This window comes from Geotrypetes seraphini, chromosome 3 (assembly GCF_902459505.1).
Source record: "Geotrypetes seraphini chromosome 3, aGeoSer1.1, whole genome shotgun sequence".
NCBI lineage: Eukaryota > Metazoa > Chordata > Amphibia > Gymnophiona > Dermophiidae > Geotrypetes > Geotrypetes seraphini.
The window spans coordinates 294719074-294738592 of NC_047086.1; the positions used below are offsets into that span (position 1 = coordinate 294719074).

The 19519-nt window shown below is 41.9% G+C and overlaps 1 protein-coding gene across 1 annotated transcript in view; it reads left to right on the forward strand.

Annotated features, from left to right (window-relative positions):
* The window catches only part of RYR2 (ryanodine receptor 2), a 1389277-nt gene that overhangs the window by 691501 nt on the left and 678257 nt on the right, over nucleotides 1-19519 (forward strand). The window contains 2 exon segments of the mRNA XM_033937646.1: nucleotides 584-792; nucleotides 5390-5564. Coding sequence (XP_033793537.1) covers nucleotides 584-792; nucleotides 5390-5564 — 384 coding nt within the window.

A 19519-nucleotide genomic window follows, 5' to 3' on the forward strand; every position in this document is an offset into this window, starting at 1 on the left:
AATATGTAACTACTATGAATGCCTTTCTACATCCAAACATGTTCTTGCTACTGTGAATGTCTTGTAATTTACTATGAGTGTCCTTTTGTAATCCGTTCTGAGCTCCTGGGAGAACAGGATAGAAATCGAAGTAAAATAAATAAATAAATAAAAGTTATACGCATGTCTCTGACATTTGGGTGTGAGCACTTATACCTGCTCTTTGGCTAGTCATAAATGCACAGGCCTAAATGCATATGTTCACGTATACTGTAATTGGTTATGCTAGTATTCTATAAATGATTCAGAATGTAGCAGTTAGGCTGATATTCTTTATCCATAAATATACTGTATCTCTGTTACTCCTTTTAACGCAATTGCTCTGCTAGCTATTAAAACCATAATTCAATTTAAACTTTATACTCTAATATTTAAATCACTGGCATACTGACTGCTGCTGACTGAATACTGACAGGTTTATATTTAATTTGGCATGGATGAACATATAAATAAATAAAAGATAAGTGTTTTCTTTGAGCAAGAATGTTCTTTGCTGCTTCTAGAATGTCATAACGTTACTTTTCTTGTGTTCTCAATTCCGCAGCCACACGCTCTGATGAGTGCTGCGTAATAATGGAAAGATTCCGGATCTTCCGTACTGAAAAGACCTATGCAGTAAAGACTGGGAAGTGGTATTTTGAATTTGAAGTTGTTACTGCAGGAGACATGAGAGTTGGCTGGGCCAGAACCAGTTGTCAGCCGGATCAGGAGCTTGGTTCAGATGAGCAAGCCTTTGTGTTCGATGGCCTCAAGGTTTGTGTGTTCATTACACTTTAGATATCAAACAGTTTATCTGTTTGGCATGTAGAGTACCTATTGTTGTTACCTTTTTATTTTATTTTATTGTATTGTTGATTTTCATTAATTTTTAAAAACATAAAACAGCACAGCATCAGCAATAATCTTTATAATGATCATAATCATTATATATATTCTTCCAGATTCTTATAATTTAGATTTGTCTGTAAATGTGTCCTTTTAGTTTAATGAAGTAACATCTAATGATCTGCTTTCATTTGAAATGAAACTGGAAATGTCGCCATTTCATATTTCATTTCCATTTATCTTCTGAAGAAAGCAAAAGATCAGTGTAATTTCCTTTGTTTTTCATTTGCTGTGTTCATAAAATCTCACCACCCACCGACAAAACATTACCAGAACTGTAAAAGGAAAATGTCCCAGACTTAGCAAAATATCTCCCCTCCCTCTTAATCCCTCCAGTCCTTAATTTACCTCATCTGAGTGAACTGGGCTAGAAATAGGGCTCCTTTTACTAAGCTGTGATAGAGTTTTTAGGGCGCGCTTAGCGTACGCAGAATTTCTGTACACACTAGACGTTAACGCCAGCATTGAGCTGGTGTTAGTTCTAGCTGCATATCGCGGATTTAGTGTGCGCAGCAATTCTGCGTGCACTAAAAACGCTATCGCAGCTTAGTAAAAGGAGCCCATAATTTCCAGTTGTATCTGCCCTGCCAATGACATTTGAAGTGGGACTTCGGTGGGCAGGAATGACTGGGAATCATTCAAGTTTCAAGTTTTATTAAAATAGGTCAATATATATTAGGGCATACACATTTGAAACTTGCCACAGGATGCCTCAGCACACCCCATGGTAAGCCTTTTTAAGCTGCGGAAAGCATACATTTGTCCTTACTACAATTTAGTAAAAAGACCCCTATGTGATTTATTTATAATTTACTCCTTTGAAAAACTTTAAATACAAAACAGACTTTTAGGGACTCTTTTTCTAAAGGGTGCTAAGCTCTAATTCACAGTTACATAGTGTATGAGAAAAGATGTACCATAAATGTGTTAGTGTTTTGTGGTAATTGCCCTGTTTTCTGTGCACTAAGCATGCATTAACTATTTTTTAAAAAATATTTTTGTCTGAGGGATATGGTATGGTTGAAGAGTGAATATTCCTTCCTTATCCATCTATCATGTGCTGATTACCGGATGCTAGGGTCCACCTTGGGGGTCAGCGCTCAAGAAAAATATCTTGGTGTCATTGTGGACAATATGCTGAAACCTTCTGCCCAATGTGAGGCGGCAGCCAAGAAAGCAAACAAGATGCTAAGAATTATTAGACTAAGAATGTTATAATGCCTCTGTATCGCTCAATGGTGTGACCTCACCTTGAATATTGCGTTCAGTTCTGGTCTCTTTATCCCAAAAAGATATAGCGGTATTAGAAAAAGGTTCAAAGAAGAGCGACCAAGATGTTAAAGGGGATGGAACTTCTCTTGTATGGGGAAAGGCTAAAGAGGTTAGGGCTCTTCAGCTTGGAAAAGAGACGGCTAAGGGGAGATATGACTGAAGTCTACAAAATCCTGAGTGGTGTAGAACGGATACAAGTGGATTGATTTTTTGCTGCATCATGATTTAGAAAGACTAGGGGACACTCGATGAAGTTACAGAGTAATACTTTTAAAACCAATAGGAGGAAATATTTTTTCACTCAGAGAACAGGTGGAGGGGCATAATTGAAAGGAACATCTAAGTCCGTTTTCATCTAAGTGGCAAGTCGTCCAAAGTAAAAAACAGCTTAGGACACATTTTGAAAAATACGTCCAAATTTTTTTTTCGTTTCTAAAATCGTTTAAGTATACATCCTGCCGATCTGATCATCCAAGCCTCTAAATTGTCCATCTTTATACCACATTTTCATCAAACTTTTCATCCAAGTCAAAAACACCTAGAACAAGACCTGTTGGACGTGGGAGGAGTCTGCAAAGTGATGAATTGAATGCATTGCCAGAGGATGTGGTGAGAGCGGTTAATGGAGCTGGTTTAAAAAAACTTTGGACAAGTTACTGAAGGAAAAGTCCATAGTCTGCTGTTGAGACAGGCATGAGGGAAGCCACTGCTTGCCCTTGATCGATGGTATGGAATGCCCCTACTATTTGGGTTTTTGCCAGAAACTTGTGACTTGGATTGGTCTCTAAGAAGACAGGATATTGGGCTTGATGGACCATTGGTCTGACCCAGTAAGGCTATTCTAATGTTCCTATGTGGTAACTGATTAAAGCAGGGGTAAAGTGGGGTCTCTATGAAGACAGGATACTGGGCTTGATGGACCATTGGTCTGACCCAGTAAGGCTATTCTAATGTTCCTATGTGGTAAAGTGGTAAAGAGGTAAAGTGGGAACAATTTTGTACCTCCTAAAAAGGAAGCAGTAAGTTTTACTGTGTTAATTTTTCACAGGTCTCACATGCTAATGTTTTCATTAATGCAAGACCTGCAAAAAAAAAAAGAAGAATTTTTAAAAGGACGTAAAAAGCCCTATCAACTACTGTGATAAATGTGGGCATAGCGTGCAGGAAATTCCCATGTTTGCATGCCAAAGAGCCCCTTAATTTTTAAATAGAAAGTAGTTCAGTTAACATAAATTTTTTGCATGTTACTGATGAGAATAGCATTGCCAGAAAATTAATAACAGGTGGCCAACATCCAGCAAGGTTTAAGTAGGCAAGACCTCATTTAGAATATTGTGTACAATTCTGGAAACCGCACCTTCCAAAAGATATAAAAAGGATGGAGTCAGCCCAGAGGAAGGCTACTAAAATGATGCGTGGTCTTCTTCATAAGGCGTATGGGGACAGGCTTGAAGATCTCAATATGAATACTTTGGTGGAAAGAGATGTTTAAATACCTACGAGTCTCTTTCATTTGAAAGGAAGCTCTAGAATGAGAGGGCATAGAATGAAGTTAAGAGGCTCAGGAGTGTGAATGCATGGAATGGTCTCCCAGAGGAGGTGGTGGAGACAAAGACTGTGTCTGAATTCAAGAAGGCATGGGATAGGCACGTTGGCTCTCTTAGAGGGAGGAAGAGTTAATGCTTATTAAGGATGGGCTGACTGGATGGGTCATTTGGCCTTTATCTGTCATCATGTTTCTCTGTTTCTTAGAAAGGCTCCTGTCTGCATCAACCACTCTGAGCAGACTAGTCACCAAGAATAAGTGGCACTTAACTGGGCTGTGCTGCCGAATATCAGCTTTAACTATTCAGTTCAAAACAAAGAAGTGGATGGGTAGCCTGAAGGAGGAGCCAGCACTTATGCCAATTTTGTAAATTCAAAAAACTCTCTTTTTTTTGGCTAATGAAAAATGGTGTTTCAGTTGTGTTGAATCTGTACTGTATTTAATTATATATGTTTTACTGAAAGCAGAATATAAATAATAAACTAAATTCAGTTAAGCGGCCAGATTAGACCACACAAAAGCCTGTCCTATCTTTGGCTGCTTAGCCTTGTGGGTACCAGCACTGAATCTCTGTCAACATCCACACAACTTCAGGGTTGTGACCATTGGGTAGCTGGTCTGATCCTCCTCTCCATCGCCCTGATCCCCCAACTCCACTCCTCCAAATCCTTGTTACGATCCCCTCTCCCTACTTACAATTTCTTCTCCAAACATTCCCGTTCTGATTCCAGCAACTCAGCATCCCTCAATCTCATCCCTCTACCTAACTGAGAATCCCACACTGTTGCTATACCCACTCAACCCTCTAAAAATCCTTCGGGACTTATCTGGGGGTCATCCCTGGTGGTCTAGTTGGAGGGAGAGGGCAGGGTAAAGCAGGATTAGTTCCTCCCTTCAATACCACCTTGCCTGGTTTTAGGTGCAAAATGGCATGGGGGGGGGGGGGTCAGCAGCACTATTTTAAACCTGGAGCCAGATAGGGCAGGAGTGAAGGGGGGGGGGCTAGTCCTGCTCTGTTCCACTAAACTAAACAGGAATGGCTCTCGGATAAGTTCTGAGAGTTCTAAGGGGGGGGAGGGGTTGTCATGGGTGGGAGAAGCAATAGGGAGTTCTCAATTGGACAGTGGGATTGGATTGGGGGATGCTTAGTTGGGATTAAAATGGGGGAGCAACAGAACAGGAGGCTCTGAGTTGAGCGGGGGATCAGATCAAGGGGAGCTGAGTTGGGATGGATTGGAATAGGGGGTATAAGGAGGTTGGAATGAGGGGAGTTGAAGAACCACACAGATCCCCTTAATGCAGATCCCCAATGATATTCAGGCAATATCCACAGAAGTGTGTTATAAGGGTCCTTTGAATATCAGCCGAGACCAGTGGCCATTGGTCAGTAAATGCCTAGTTCAGATGTTCAATGCTGGTGCTAAACATGGCTCAGCATTGGATATTCAAGTCTAATTTAGCTGGGAGCAGTCAGCACTAACTCATGCCAGCAGAATATTGGTCAGAGGATTTCTACTTGCTAAGCCTACTTAAATTAGTCATAAGCACTGTCTGGAACCATCTGTTGATGCATTAATTTCAAAATTACAAATATCTAGATTAATAACATTATTTTATTGAGGGAGTTAACTTCTTTGTCCATTTCAGGCTCAGCGATGGCACCAGGGCAATGAGCATTTTGGTCGATCCTGGCAAGCAGGAGATGTGATGGGATGCATGGTTGACATGAATGAACGTACAATAATGTTCACCCTCAATGGAGAAGTCCTCCTAGATGACTCTGGGTCAGAGCTTGCATTCAATGATTTTGAGGCTGGTGATGGTGAGTATTTGCATTCTTACTGTACAAGCTTGTCCTACTATTCTAATTATGTTCCATGGTTGGATGACTAGATAGGGAGGGTATTGATAAAAAATGTATTTATCTATTTGTGGAATATGATACGAATAGTGATAACATTAGAAAATTAGCTCTGTAATACAGTTATACCGGACAGAAAATAAGAACCAATCTGTGGTAGTGGTTAGAGCTACAGTCTCGGCACCCTGAGGTTGTGGGTTCAAATCCCACGCTGCTCCTTCTGACCCTGAGCAAGTCACTTAATTCCCCATTGCCTCAGGTACATTAGATAGAATGTAAGTCCACCGGGACAGATAGGGAAAAATATTTGAGTACCTGAATGTAAACCACTTTGGCTATAAGTGGTATATAAATACTAAAATAAATAAACAAAACATAATATGAATGCATTACAGTCTTGTAACTAAGAATAACTGGACAAAGATGTCTGAAATATTGTACTGGGTAAGATGAAAGTTGACACGTGACATTGAAAGGGTAAAGATGAAAGCGTCAAGTACCGAATAGAGAGACTAGACAGGTGAAATTGTTTTTTGTAGAAACACTAAGGGGCTCATAATCGAAATAGAAATATGTCTAAATTGGCACTTGGATGATTAATAAGACAAGTCGTCCAAGTGAAGTATTTAAAAACAGCTTAGGCCTCTTCAGTGCTGCTGTATGCCCAAAGCTGAAAGGGGCATTTTAGGAGGAGTGGTGAGGGCAGGATTTGGGTGGGATGTGGGCTGAGCTACACTTAGTCGTACTTCAAGTATAACCGAAAATTTAATGAGACTGCCTAGACGAAACTTGTACGTTTTGACTTAGGCGATGTAAAAACAGGTCTAAGTACCCAGAAGGTATCCAAAGTGACCAGATAACCACTGCAGACACAAAGGCCCTGATAATGTAAAGGACGCCCAGGAGGGGTGTCCTATACAGAATCGGGCCTACATTAACCCCGATTCTCTAACCGGCGTTAGACACTGGTTAGAGAATCGGGTTAGAGTAGACGTGGCCGCTACACTTATCACGGCAAGGGATCTCCCTGCCGCAATAAGTATAGCGGCTGCCTGTCCGATTGCCGGCAGGAAGGTGCCGAACCCCTCCTGCCTGAAGGCCGCTCCCCCCCGACAATCCCGATCGCCGGTAGGAGGGTGCCCAACCCCTCCTGCCGGAACTCCGCCCCCCCTGCACTATCACCCCCCTGATAGCCCCCATAACCTCCCCCAACTAACCTCTAAAGTGTTGGCCGGCCGGACAGGTCTTGCTGCCGTCCAGCTGGCAGGCCTGCCTCGTCGAAATGAGGCGGGCCCGCCCTTTCCCTGCCCATCCCCGCTAAGTCTAAGACCTAATTGGCCCAGGCTGTAGAAGCCTGGACCAATCAGGCCTTAGGATTATTGGGTCCGCCCAACCCCACTAAGCATAAGGCTTGATTGGCCTAGACTCTAGGCGCCTTGGCCAATCAGGCCTTAGGGTTATGGGGGTAGTAGCGCGGGGGGGGGGTCGTTAGCGTGGGGGGCTTTCCGGGAGGAGGGGTTGGGGAGGAGCCCAACTCCTCCTGCTGGCGATCAAGAGTTTCCGGGGAGCGGCATTCCGGCAGGAGGGGTTGGGTATCCTCCTGCTGGTGATTGGGAGTTTCGGAGGGGGGGGCATTTCGGCAGGAGGGGTTGGGCACCCTCTTGTTGGCGATCGGACAGGCGGCCGCTATACTTATTGCGGCAGGGAGATCCCTTGCTACGATAAGTATAGCAGCCACGTCTACTTACAATGTATGCCAGCATTTTGCTGACCTACATTGTAAGTGTCTCTTCCTCTACTAGGGAGATGCGTAGGGCCGCCTAGGTTCGCCTAAGGCGCTTAGGCATCTTGCGGGCCTCCCTAGGCTCCTGGAGGCGCCTTTAATATAGGCGGCCTGCCTGGGTAGTACTTTTTAAAAAAATGTGCATCCCTATTGGCTGATTAGACAGCTGTAGGATGCCTACAGCTGCCTAAAATCGGGACGCACTTTGCAGAATCAGGGCCAAAGTACAGACTTACACACACTGCCTCAGTGATCACTAACCCCACCCACAACCAGGTTTTTGGTGAGATTTAGACGTCCAAACAATGTCCTTAATGTTATAATATTTTATTATTATGTTATTAGAATGGTGATTTTATGCTGTTTTTCATTATAATTGTAATACTAGGAGTTGGATTTGTTTAATGCTTTTATTTATTTTTCTTCCATCAGACAGAGTGACTGGGATTCGAACTAGCAACATTAGAATGGAAGGGTGTAGGTTTAACCAGTGTGCTACAGAGTGAGCTAGTAAGCTGCATAGCAATTGTAAAACTGGGTCTTATAGGCATTGTAAGGAAGTCTAGTTTTGAACACAGTTTAGAGTTCAGATAGACTTGAGTTCTATGGATGGAACTTAGACACAGTTTGGATGTCCTTAATGCGGTCTGCTAAATAGCTCTCTGGGTTTTTATTTTTGTTTTATTAAGCTCAAAATAAATGTAATAAGGCACCACATAAATGAGGCACATCAAAACAGATATATTGCATGCAAAACTTTCTATTTTTGTGGACAAACAGCAATTTTATTTCCTAATTAGAGGAAAAGATCCATTAACTGAAGCACAGCACATGAAAAACATAGCTTTAGTTTTCTTGCTAAAATGCTACCCTTTTTTCTGACTAAACAGTGCTCCAATCAGTTCATTCTTGAAAGCAAAGAAAGCACATGCAAAAAATATATAGATTGCATACATAACTTCATTTGCAAAAGCTTAAAAACAGGAAAAACCATATACAGACCTTAGCATGGCTTCTACTTCATTGCAAATGGAGGTTTGCAGCTGCACAATGGAGACCTCATTGTGAGATCATCAAGGTGCACCTAAAAGGTAGAATGCCAGAATTAAAACATATGCTGTGGAGCTGGTTGGAATTTGAACTTATGACCTCCAAAGAGTGCCTAAGTTCCGTCCATAGAACTCAGATCTATTTGAAGCCCAAACTAAGCTCAAAAGTAGACCTGGTTTTCATTTGCCTACAATATAGGCATCATATGGATGCCCTAGGTCAGTCAGTGATATGTAAATGAATCAAAGGACGCCCAAATTATCATTTTCCAAACCACGCCCATTCCATGCCCACGCCTATTGAGTTAGGCACATTGTGGCCATGAAATTGTGACTGCGTCTACAAAGTAGCTTCTACGTCTTTGGATGCCTAAGTACCAATTATCATCTGTTAAGACCCTTTATTGGCTCATTACCTACTTAGATCGGATGCTTAAAGCATGTCTAACGTTTGGCATGACTTAGAATCAGGGCCATCTTGCAGAATCAAGGCCAAAATGTTTGTTAAAAAAATTTTGTTGCTGTTATCAGTACATTTCTTGTACGAGTGTCTTTGTAAGCCTTTTACTGAAGCCTTGCCACAAAATTTGTTAAAGTGTTTGTGGTAATTCACCAGTTTGCTTGTATTAATTCTGCCTTTAAAAAAAAACAACTATTTTTGGAAGGGGGTCTGTTGTGGCTAAGGAGTGGGCATGGGAGTGCTATCCAGCTAGCGTGTTCACATTAACGTGTGCTAACTGAATAGCGCAGACTTATGAGGGTCCGCTAAAAAGTTCTTGACCCAACTAAGAAACTTGCCCCATGAAACTTGCAAGTTATTCCACACTTTTCTTGACATTTTTCATTTTGATGTTATGAAATGAAACGAAAAGTGTCAAGAAAAGTGTGGAATAACTTGCAAGTTTCATAGCTCCATATCATTCTCTTCTTAGTTGGGGCAAGAACTTTTCAGCAACCCCTCATAACTTAGGAGCACTGTGCTCCACCTAAATAGGAGGTGATAAGTGTTCCTGCAGTAACTTTGCGCAAATCCCATGTGCTAATGAAAAAATCAAGTTTATTAATATTTTGATATACCGACCATCACAGGTATCTGGTCAGTTTACAATAGTAAGAAATACATAATATATATTAAAAAAAAAAAGTTATATATATTAAAAGCAAAAAATAAAAATGAGGGAGTAAGATCGATACAAAGACTTAATTACAAAGGGTATGAGACATAGGGCCTGCAAAAACAAATGAATTAAAAAGCCCTAAAAACTGAAGCATTAAATCCGAGCTTAGTGTGTGGGAAACTCGGTGACCCATCATTCGCGTTCTGGACAAAAGCACTCTGACAATCCTGTGCAGGACTTATGAGCACCGGATTAAAACATTTCCTGTTAGCGCTGTGAGGGTGTGTGTGGGGGGGAACCCTCCACTAAACTTACAAGTGTTTGCGCTCTCATTAGGGTGTGGGGTGTGGGAGGAATCTCCCCCACTACACTAAAAACTGCCGAATACCCCAAAAAACTAAGGAAAACGGCAGTTTTCAGTGTACTGGGGGGAGGATTCCCCCCTCCAATGGAAGCACGAACACTTGTAAGTTTACTGAGGGGTTCCTCCCCCCCCCTCCCCAGTCCTCACAGCGCTAACAGGAAGTGTTTTAAGTTGGCGCGCATCAGTCCTGCACAGGATTGTCGGTGCGCTTTTGTCCGGCGCTCTTCTGTTACGGTCCTGGGAAACTCTCATGTTAAAATGAATTAGGCCTGGATTTTAACACATTTCAATAAAAGGGCTCCTTGTTATTATTACTGTATCCTTGATCTAGGTGGAACAAAGGCTTCTGTGGCATTTTCCTTTGAAAATCACCTTGAAGCTTTGAGAAAGCTGAAAATTGGCCCCAATTGATTTTCTTCAGGCCACACACCATAAGCTAGGAATCAAAGAAACTGACCAAAGACGTCATAATCATACAATTGTGCAGATTTTTGTATTCTATTTTACCTTAAGATCTGTTTACTTGTTAAGTGGCATAATTGTTTGGCATTAGTATTATAGAAACATAGAAACATAGAAAGATGATGGCAGATAAGGGCTATAGCCCATCAAGTCTGCCCACACTATTTGCCCACCCTCTTAAGTCTACTGACCCCCTAAAGTATAATTGTAATTATACTGTCACTCTACTGACCCGCTCATTCAAGTCCATACCCTAGTGACCCTATCCCTTGGCATGACCCTCGTAGGGATCCCACATAGGTATCCCATTTGTTCTTGAAGTCTGGGATGCTGCATGCCTCGACCACCTGCACTGGAAGCTTGTTCTAAACTAAACTAAACCTTGGGTTTATATACCGCACCATCTCCACGAATGCGGAGCTCGGCACGGTTTACAGGAAGAAAGATGAGAGAGGAACTACAGTGGAGAGATTAAAGAGTTAGGTGTAAAGGGGGAAGGTGAGAGGCCTAAGAGGGGGGAAGTGTTACAGTTTTGAGAATAGCCAGGTTTTTAGGTGTTTGCGGAAGAGTTGGAGGGAGCTTGAGGTTCCAATGCTCAATCACTCTCTCCGTGAAGAAGTACTTCCTGGCGTCTCCACGAAACTTCCCTCCCCTGAGTTTGAGCGGATGTTGCATCAGTGAAAAAAATTACTCTTGCACACAACTTGCAGTTCATAACTCAACACCTGCCCCAGGTGTGTTGCATTTATGATAGAATATTGTCTTGATAGAGGAGGTGGAGACAAAGACTGTATCTGAATTCAAGAAAGTTTGGGACAGGCACATGGGATCTCTTAGGGAAAGGAGGAGATAGTTGATTCTGTAGAAGGACAGACTGGATGGGCCATTTGGCCTTTATCTGCCTTCAAGTTTCTATTAAAAAGAATAAATCATCCATTATAGTACAGTTTGGTGTACATGCTCTATAGAAACTGCATTGAAGAAAGGTTGGATAGAAGAGAGATGATAGAGATGTTTAAATATATCCATGGCATTAAAATATAGGAGGTGAGGTTTTTTCCAAATAAAGGAAAACTCCAGAATGAGTGGGCATAGGATGAAGTTAAGAGGTAGGCTCAGGAGTAATTTGAAGAAATTATTTTTTATAGAAAGGGTTATAGGTGCTTGGAACAGTCTCCCAGTAGAGGTGGTGGAGACAAAGACTTTGTCTGAATTCAAGAAAACGCAAGCCAGACATTTGGGATCTCTTAGAGAGAGGATGAGATAATGGATTCTGCGGATGGGCAGACTGGATGGGCCATTTGGCCTTTATCTGCAATCATGTTTCTATGTTTCATTGTTTCTAGCCTCCAGATGAAGAATAGTCAATCCTGCCTTTCATAAATAAATAAATATATATATATAATTGCATTCTTAATGCAAAGCAGTACTTATCGTACAATAACCTGTGAAAGCACAAGTTGATGACAGAAAACTTTAAAAGCAAAGAAAATTAATGAACACATTTTACAGTAGGTTGTAATATTTTAGTAGACTATATAATTACACTACTTAAACTATTCAGTCTAGTATGAGCTGTACAGTATGTCATATGGGAATGACTGAAAAGGCAAAGAACAAGGCTCTTATTTTTTTTTCCAATTCTTTATTCATTTTTCCATCTTTCATCAAGTATACAATTTTACATCAAATGAATCATACACATCACTTGAAATTCTTTCTATTATCATCTAAATACATACATTTTCCCTCTCCCTCACCCACCCTTTTCACAGATATTATAATTAAAATTTAACATACATATGCTATACTCAAAAAATATTGATTAAACCTATATTATAACTATATACCCCCTCCAATAATTATAATTGTGCTTTCAATGTAAAAAGGTGTCTAATCATTGCAATAAGTTGTCAATGGCCCCTAAATCTTCTTAAAATTATTATAATTCCCTTTTTGAATAGCAATTATTCTTTCCATCTTATATATATGGCATAATGAATTCCACCAGAAGGTGTGATTAAGTCTTGTATAATTTTTCCAATTTCTGGTGATCTGTTGAAGGCTCTTATGTTTGATTTATCACTTGACCAGGACCCAGCAACAATCCGCTAACACTGTTGCCAGTTTTCTGGTTAGCTGCAATATTTATTTTCTAATCTCTTTTCTGTTTTCAATATCCTATTAATATGTACATGAAAGTAAGTGAAGGTACTGCAAATGAATTTGTTATTGTATATTTTAACCCATGGGAAGGGTGGCTTGAAGGCTGAACTTCCGCCAAGATTAGTCAAATGATAAACAACACTCGGGAAAACTATTGTTTATCCTGACAGAAAGGCTGACGGCTCCTCAGTTTTGTAAAGAGTATATGGCACAGAATATAAATGCAGTCAAACCTCTGAAGGAGAAGCTTCACTCAAATAATGTTAAGATTTGAAAAACAATATACTCCATATAATGTATAGCATCCATCTTCTCTGGTATAGGGAGGATTGTTAATCTAAACTGACAACTGAACAAAGCTTGGAGAAGCTTAATAGCCTTCTACTATACTCTAAATCAAACTAAGTGAAATTGAGTCTTAACTGCCATTATTTGATTCATGTATTCTTTTGCTTGGAATTCATCTTTACTACAAAAGTATTGTCAGGTCCCTTAGTTTCTACAAGGGCAGGGGTAGGCAATTCCGGTCCTCAAGAATTGGAGCCAGGTCAGGTTTTCAGGATATCCACAATGAATATGTATGAGATGGATTTGCATGTCCTGCTTCCTTGAGATGCAAATCTATCTCATGCATATTTATTGTGGATATCCTGAAAGCCTGACCTGGCTCTGGCTCTCAAGGACCGGAATTGCCTACCCTGTACTAGGGTATCAGAACAACACCTAAGAACGTCAACATAATCACCTTTGATTTAAATGGGTATCCCATAATCCAGTGGTTCTCAACCCAGGCCTCCAGGTACCTTTAGCCAGTCAGGTTTTTAGGAAATCCACAATGACTATGCATGAGAGATATTTGCATACAAAGATCAAGGGCTTCTGCCCAGGAGAGAAGGGTTAGAATAGCTGTTGTAGTTGGAGATTAGATCATTAGGCATGTAGACAGCTGGGTGGCTGTTAGACGTGAGAATCACCTAGGGCTCCTTTTACTAAGGTGCGCTAGGGCTTTAATGCGCGGAATAGCGCGCGCTACATTGCAGTGCGTGCTAGACCTTAATGCCAGCATTGAGCTGGCATTAGTTCTAGAAGTGTAATGCGCGGTAATTTCCTGTGTGTGCTAAAAACGCTAGCGCACCTTAGAGAAAGGAGCCCCTAGTCTCTTGTCTGCCTGGTGCAAAGGTGGTGAACCTCATGGGTTACCTATATAGGATTTACATAGTGATGGGGGAGAAGCCAGGCTTCTTGGTACATGTAGGTACCAATAGCTTAGGAAAATGTGGGAGGGAGGTTCTGAAAGTCAAATTTAGGCTCTTAGGTAGAAAGCTGAAATCCAGATTCTCTAGGGTAGCATTTTTGGAAATGCTCTCCATTTCATTCATAGGACCCAAGAGGCAGACCGAACTCCGAAGTCTCAAAGCTTTTTGAGACAATGGAGCAGGGATGAGGGATTCACATTTGTTACGAATTGGGAGAGGAATGGACTCCACTTTAACTGGGATGGAACCAATCTGCTTGTGCTAACATTTAAAAAGGAGAAAAAACAACTTTTCAACTAAGATGGGGGAGGTATGGGGGGAGGAAAAAGTCAACAGTCATCTGGAAGCATGGTTTGGTGTGGAGTATTCTTGAAGGATACTATTGAAACAGGACATTTTGGCCCTAATCTATATATATAAAATCGGAGGTATGTATGTATGTATGTGTGTGTGTGTGTGTGTATGTGCCGCGATCACGCAAAAACGGCTTGACCGATTTGAACGAAACTTGGTATGCAGATCCCTCACTACCTGGGGTGATATGTTCTGGGGGTCTCGCGGCCCACCTGCACACGTGGGCAGAGCTACAAACAGAACATCAGATTTCACCCATTCATGTCAATGGAAAAAATGTAAAAAGTTGCCATTCTCACAGTAATTCAAAAACGGCTTGACCGATTTGAACGAACCTTGGTATGCCGATCCCTCACTACTTGGTGTGATATGTTCTGTGGGTCTCGCGGCCCACCTGCACACGTGGGCGGAGCTACAAACAGAAAATCAGATTTCACCCATTCATGTCAATGGAAAAAATGTAAAAAGCTGCCATTCTCATAGTAATTCCAACTACCTGGGGTGATATGTTCTGGGGGTCTCGTGGCCCTCCTGCACACGTGGGCGGAGCTACAAACAGAACATCAGATTTCACCCATTCATGTCAATGGAAAAAAAGTAAAAAGCTGCCATTCTCACAGTAATTCAAAAACGGCTTGACCGATTTGAACGAAACTTGGTATGCAGATCCCTCACTACCTGGGGTGATATGTTCTGGGGGTCTCGCGCCCCACCTGCACATGTGGGCGGAGCTACAAACAGAACATCAGATTTCACCCATTCATGTCAATGGAAAAAATGTAAAAAGCTGCCATTCTCACAGTAATTCAAAAACGGCTTGACCGATTTGAACGAAACTTGGTATGCAGATCCCTCACTACCTGGGGTGATATGTTCTGGGGGTCTCTTCACCCAAGAATTTATATGTTCTTGCTCCTGGAGGTGAAACTAAAATTGTTGTTTATAATCAAGTTTTGTGTTTGTTGTATTGTATTCATTTTGTCAAATATTTCACATTATAATTTGAATATTCTACTTTTTATAAAGCTGTAAAAAAATAATTTCATTCACCACTATAAAGTATCTTTATTTGAATCCATTTACAGTGTTATTGCTATAATTAAATACCCGTGCAACTCCGGGGCATCAGCTAGTTCTATATATGTAGCCTCAAATTGGTGCCGACTTGTGAGACACAAGGCATTCTATAAAAGTTAGGTACACTGATAGACATCCCTATGTGTGATTCTAAGTGGCATAGGCATCACTAGGCGACCTAACTTTTAGGAACACCCTAAATTTATTTATTCAATTTTCTATACCATTCTCCCAGGGGAGCTCAGAACAGTTTACATGCTTTTATTCAGGTACTCAAGCAGTTTCCCCTCTCTGTCCCAGTGGGCTCACAATCTATCTAGCATACCTGGGGCAATGGGGGGATTAAGTGACTTGCCCAGGGTCACAAAGAGCAGCGTGGGTTTGAACCCACAACCTCAGGGTGCTGAGGCTGTAGCTTTTAACCACTGTACCACACTAAGTTGTGCTGATGCAAGCACCTAACTTTAGCTGCACTTTATAGAATTTAAAGGTTAGGGAATCTAATATAATAAAATGGTAGGCCGCGCATGCGCACTAAAAAAAACGTGTTCCCTGATCCGTCGCGAAAACACGATTGCGCATGCGCGGGTTTAACGTCACCACTTGCTCGTGGCGGCTTTCAAATAAAAATAAAAAATTACACAGCTGCAGCGGCCTTCCTCACCCCCCCGCCTCTCACTGTCAATGGTACCGGCTCCTCTCTCGAACTGCACCAGGATCGAGAGAGGAGCTGCAGCGTCGGCTTTCAACTTAAAACAAAAAAAATAAAAAAAACCCCAACTGGAGATCGCCGCTCTCACCCGGCTCCCACTGTGCAAACCCCCCCCCAACTGGAGATCGCCGCTCTCAACCCCTTCCCCCCCAACTGGAGATCGCCGCTCTCACCCGCTCCCACTGTGCAAACCCCCCCCCCCCCCAACTGGAGATCGCCGCTCTCCCCCCCTTCCCCCCCAACTGGAGATCGCCTACTTCCTGCCTACTTCCTGTTTTCATGAAGACAGGACCGGCCAGAGAGAAAGACCTGAAGCCAGCAACAGCAATGAATTGTGAATGCTGCTGCTGACCAATGAAGTAGTTAAATGAGGAAATGGAGCAGAGGGGGAGAGAATGCCTTGGAGGGAAGGAGGAAGGTATGCCAGACCAAGGCAAAAGGAAGGAGGAGATGGAGAGAGGCCATATGGGAGAGAAAGAGAGAGATAGAAAGAGAAGAGAGGGCAGTGAATGGAAGGGGCAACATAGAGGGTGAACAGTATTCTAGCACCCGTTAATGTAACGGGCTTAAAGACTAGTCCTAATAGAAAGGTTTCAATAATGGTGGAAGAAAGCTAGGAGTGTTTAAGGGGAAAACAGAGTAAAGGATGAAAATTATCACTGCAACTTCTAAGCAGCTTGTAGATGTAAAGAAAACAAAAAATTTGAAGCCTAAATTCTAGAGGCCTAAAAAATATGATGGAAGAGAGATTATATAGCACTGAATGAAGAGATAGATTTAATAGGTATCTCAGAGACCTGATGGAAGGAAGACAATCAATGAGACAAATTATATTACAATGATAGAATGGATCCAATTGGAGGGGGAGTTGTGCTATATGTTAAAGAGAGATTGAGTCAAACAAAATAAACATTCTGCATGACAGAAAGAGCAGATAGCATGGATAGAAATTCCATTTCTGAAGAAAAGGAAGAATACTGGTAGGGCTATACTATTGTTCCCTGGACAGAACAATGAAGAATTGCTTACAGAGATTAGGAAAGCTGGATTGGGCAACAGTATAATAATGTGTGATTTCAACTATCTCAATATTGACTGGATAAATGTTACACCAGGGAGTGCTAGGGAGGTAAAATTCCTAGACATAATACAGTACATGATTGTTTCTTGGAGTAGCTGGTCCAAGAACCAACAAGAGGGGACAGCTATTTTAGATCAAGTCCTTTGCAGAATGTGGGGTATAATATGAGAGGTAGCATAAGAACATAAGAATTGCCACTGTTGGTCAGACCAATGGTCTATCGTGCCCAGCAGTCCGCTCCTGCGGCGGCCCTTAGGTCAAAGACCAGTGCCCTAATAGGTCAAAGACCAATGCCCTAATTGAGTCTAGCCTTACCTGCATACGTTCTGGTTCAGCAGGAACTTGTCTAACTTTGTCTTGAATCCCTGGAGGGTGTTTCCCCCTATAACAGCCTCCAGAAGAGCGTTCCAGATTTCTACCACTCTCTGGATGAAGAAGAACTTCCTTACGTTTGTACAGAATCTATCCCCTTTTAACTTTAGAGAGTGCCCTCTCGTTCTCTCTACCTTGGAGAGGGTGAACAACCTGTCTTTATCTACTAAGTCTATTCCCTTCATTATCTTGAATGTTTCGATCATGTCCCCTCTGTCTTCTCTTTTCAAGGGAGAAGAGGCCCAGTTTCTCTAATCTCTCACTGTATGGCTACTCCTCCAGCCTCTTAACCATTTTAGTTGCTCTTCTCTAGACCCTTTCGAGTAGTACTATGTCCTTCTTCATGTACGGTGACCAGTGCTGGACACAGTATTCTAGGTGGAGGTGTTCCATGGCCCGGTGCAACGGCATGATAACCTTCTCTGATCTGTTTGTGATCCCCTTCATAATCATTCCTAGCATTCTGTTCGCCCTTTTTGCCACCACCATGCATTGCGCGGACAACTTCATTGACTTGTCTACCAGTACTCCCAAGTCTCTGTCCTGGGGGGGTCTCTCCGAGTACCGGACATTCTGTATAAGATTTTTGTTACTGACATGCATCACCTTACACTTATCCACGTTAAACCTCATTTGCCATGTCGCAGCCCATTTCTCAAGCATGTTTGTCACATTGCAGATCTTCACAATCCTTCTGTGTCTTCACTACTCTGAATATCATCTGCAAATTTAATCACCTCGCTCATCGTACCAATTTCCAGGTCGTTTATAAATATGGTGAAGAGCACGGGCCCAAGCACCGAACCCTGTGGCACTTCACTCATGACGCTTTTCCAGTCTGAGTATTGTTCATTTACCCTACCCCTACCTGCCAACCAGTTTTTAATCCACATGAGTATTTCACCCTTGATTCCATGGCTCGCAATTTTTCGTAGTAGTCATTCATGCAGGACCTTGTCGAACGCCTTCTGAAAATTCAGATATACAATGTCGACCGGGCCACCCTTGTCTATCTGCCTGTTTACTCCCTCAAAGAAGTGCAGTAAGTTCATCAAGCAAGATCTTCCTTTGCTGAAGCCGTGCTGGCTGGTCCTCATCAGACTGTGTCCATCAAGGTGATCAATGATGCGATCCTTTATCAGTGCCTCTACCATCTTTCCTAGTACTGAGGTCAGACTCACCGGTCTGTAGTTTCCTTGATCTCCCCTTGAACCTTTCTTGAAGATCGGCATAACATTCGCCACTTTCCAGTCTTCCGGATTCCTTCCTGATTTTATCGATAAATTGGCTATTAGTTGGAGCAGTTCAGCTATAACCCCTTTCAGTTCCTTGACTACCCTCGGATGGATGCCTCGGAGGGATTTATAGTTTTTAAGCCTATCAATCTGCCTGCATACCTCCTCTAGACAGACTGTCAACCCTGTCAGTTTCCCATCTTCGTTTCTCTCATATAGCCTGTCGGCTTCCAGTATATTGTATATATCCTCTTTGGTAAATACAGACGCAAAAAATGTGTTCAGTTTGTCGGTGATGGCTTTGTCCTCCTTTAGTACTCCCTTTATTCCATGGTCATCCAATGGCTCCACCACTTCCTTCGCAGGCCTTTTCCCCTTAATATATCAAAAGAATGGCTTGAAGTTTTTTGCGTTCTTGGCTATTTTTTCCTCTTAGTCTCTTTTGGCCCCTCTTATCGCCTTATGGTACCTGCTTTGATGTTGTTTGTGCTTTTTGCAGTTTTCACCCGTTTTTGATGTGGTGTTGGGTATTCTGGGAAATAGTGATCATGACATGATCAAATTTGAGCTGATATTTGGAATGAAGTCACTAAGGAAATGTACTGTAGTAGCATTTAATTTTCCAAAGTCTGACTATGAAAGAGCTACTATTAGGGTTTCTGTCAAGTACTTGTAACCTGAAGTGGACACTGTTGAAAACGGAATACTGGCTAGATGGACCATTGGTCTGAATCAATAAGGCTGTTCATTGGTTCTTAGAATTTAAATACCAGCACCAGCATTTAAAATAATCTACTTATCACTGTCACTGAAAATGGACCTCTGTATGTTCATGCGATATAATTTTTTGGGGATGTAATCCAGAGACATTGTACAAAGGTTGTAAT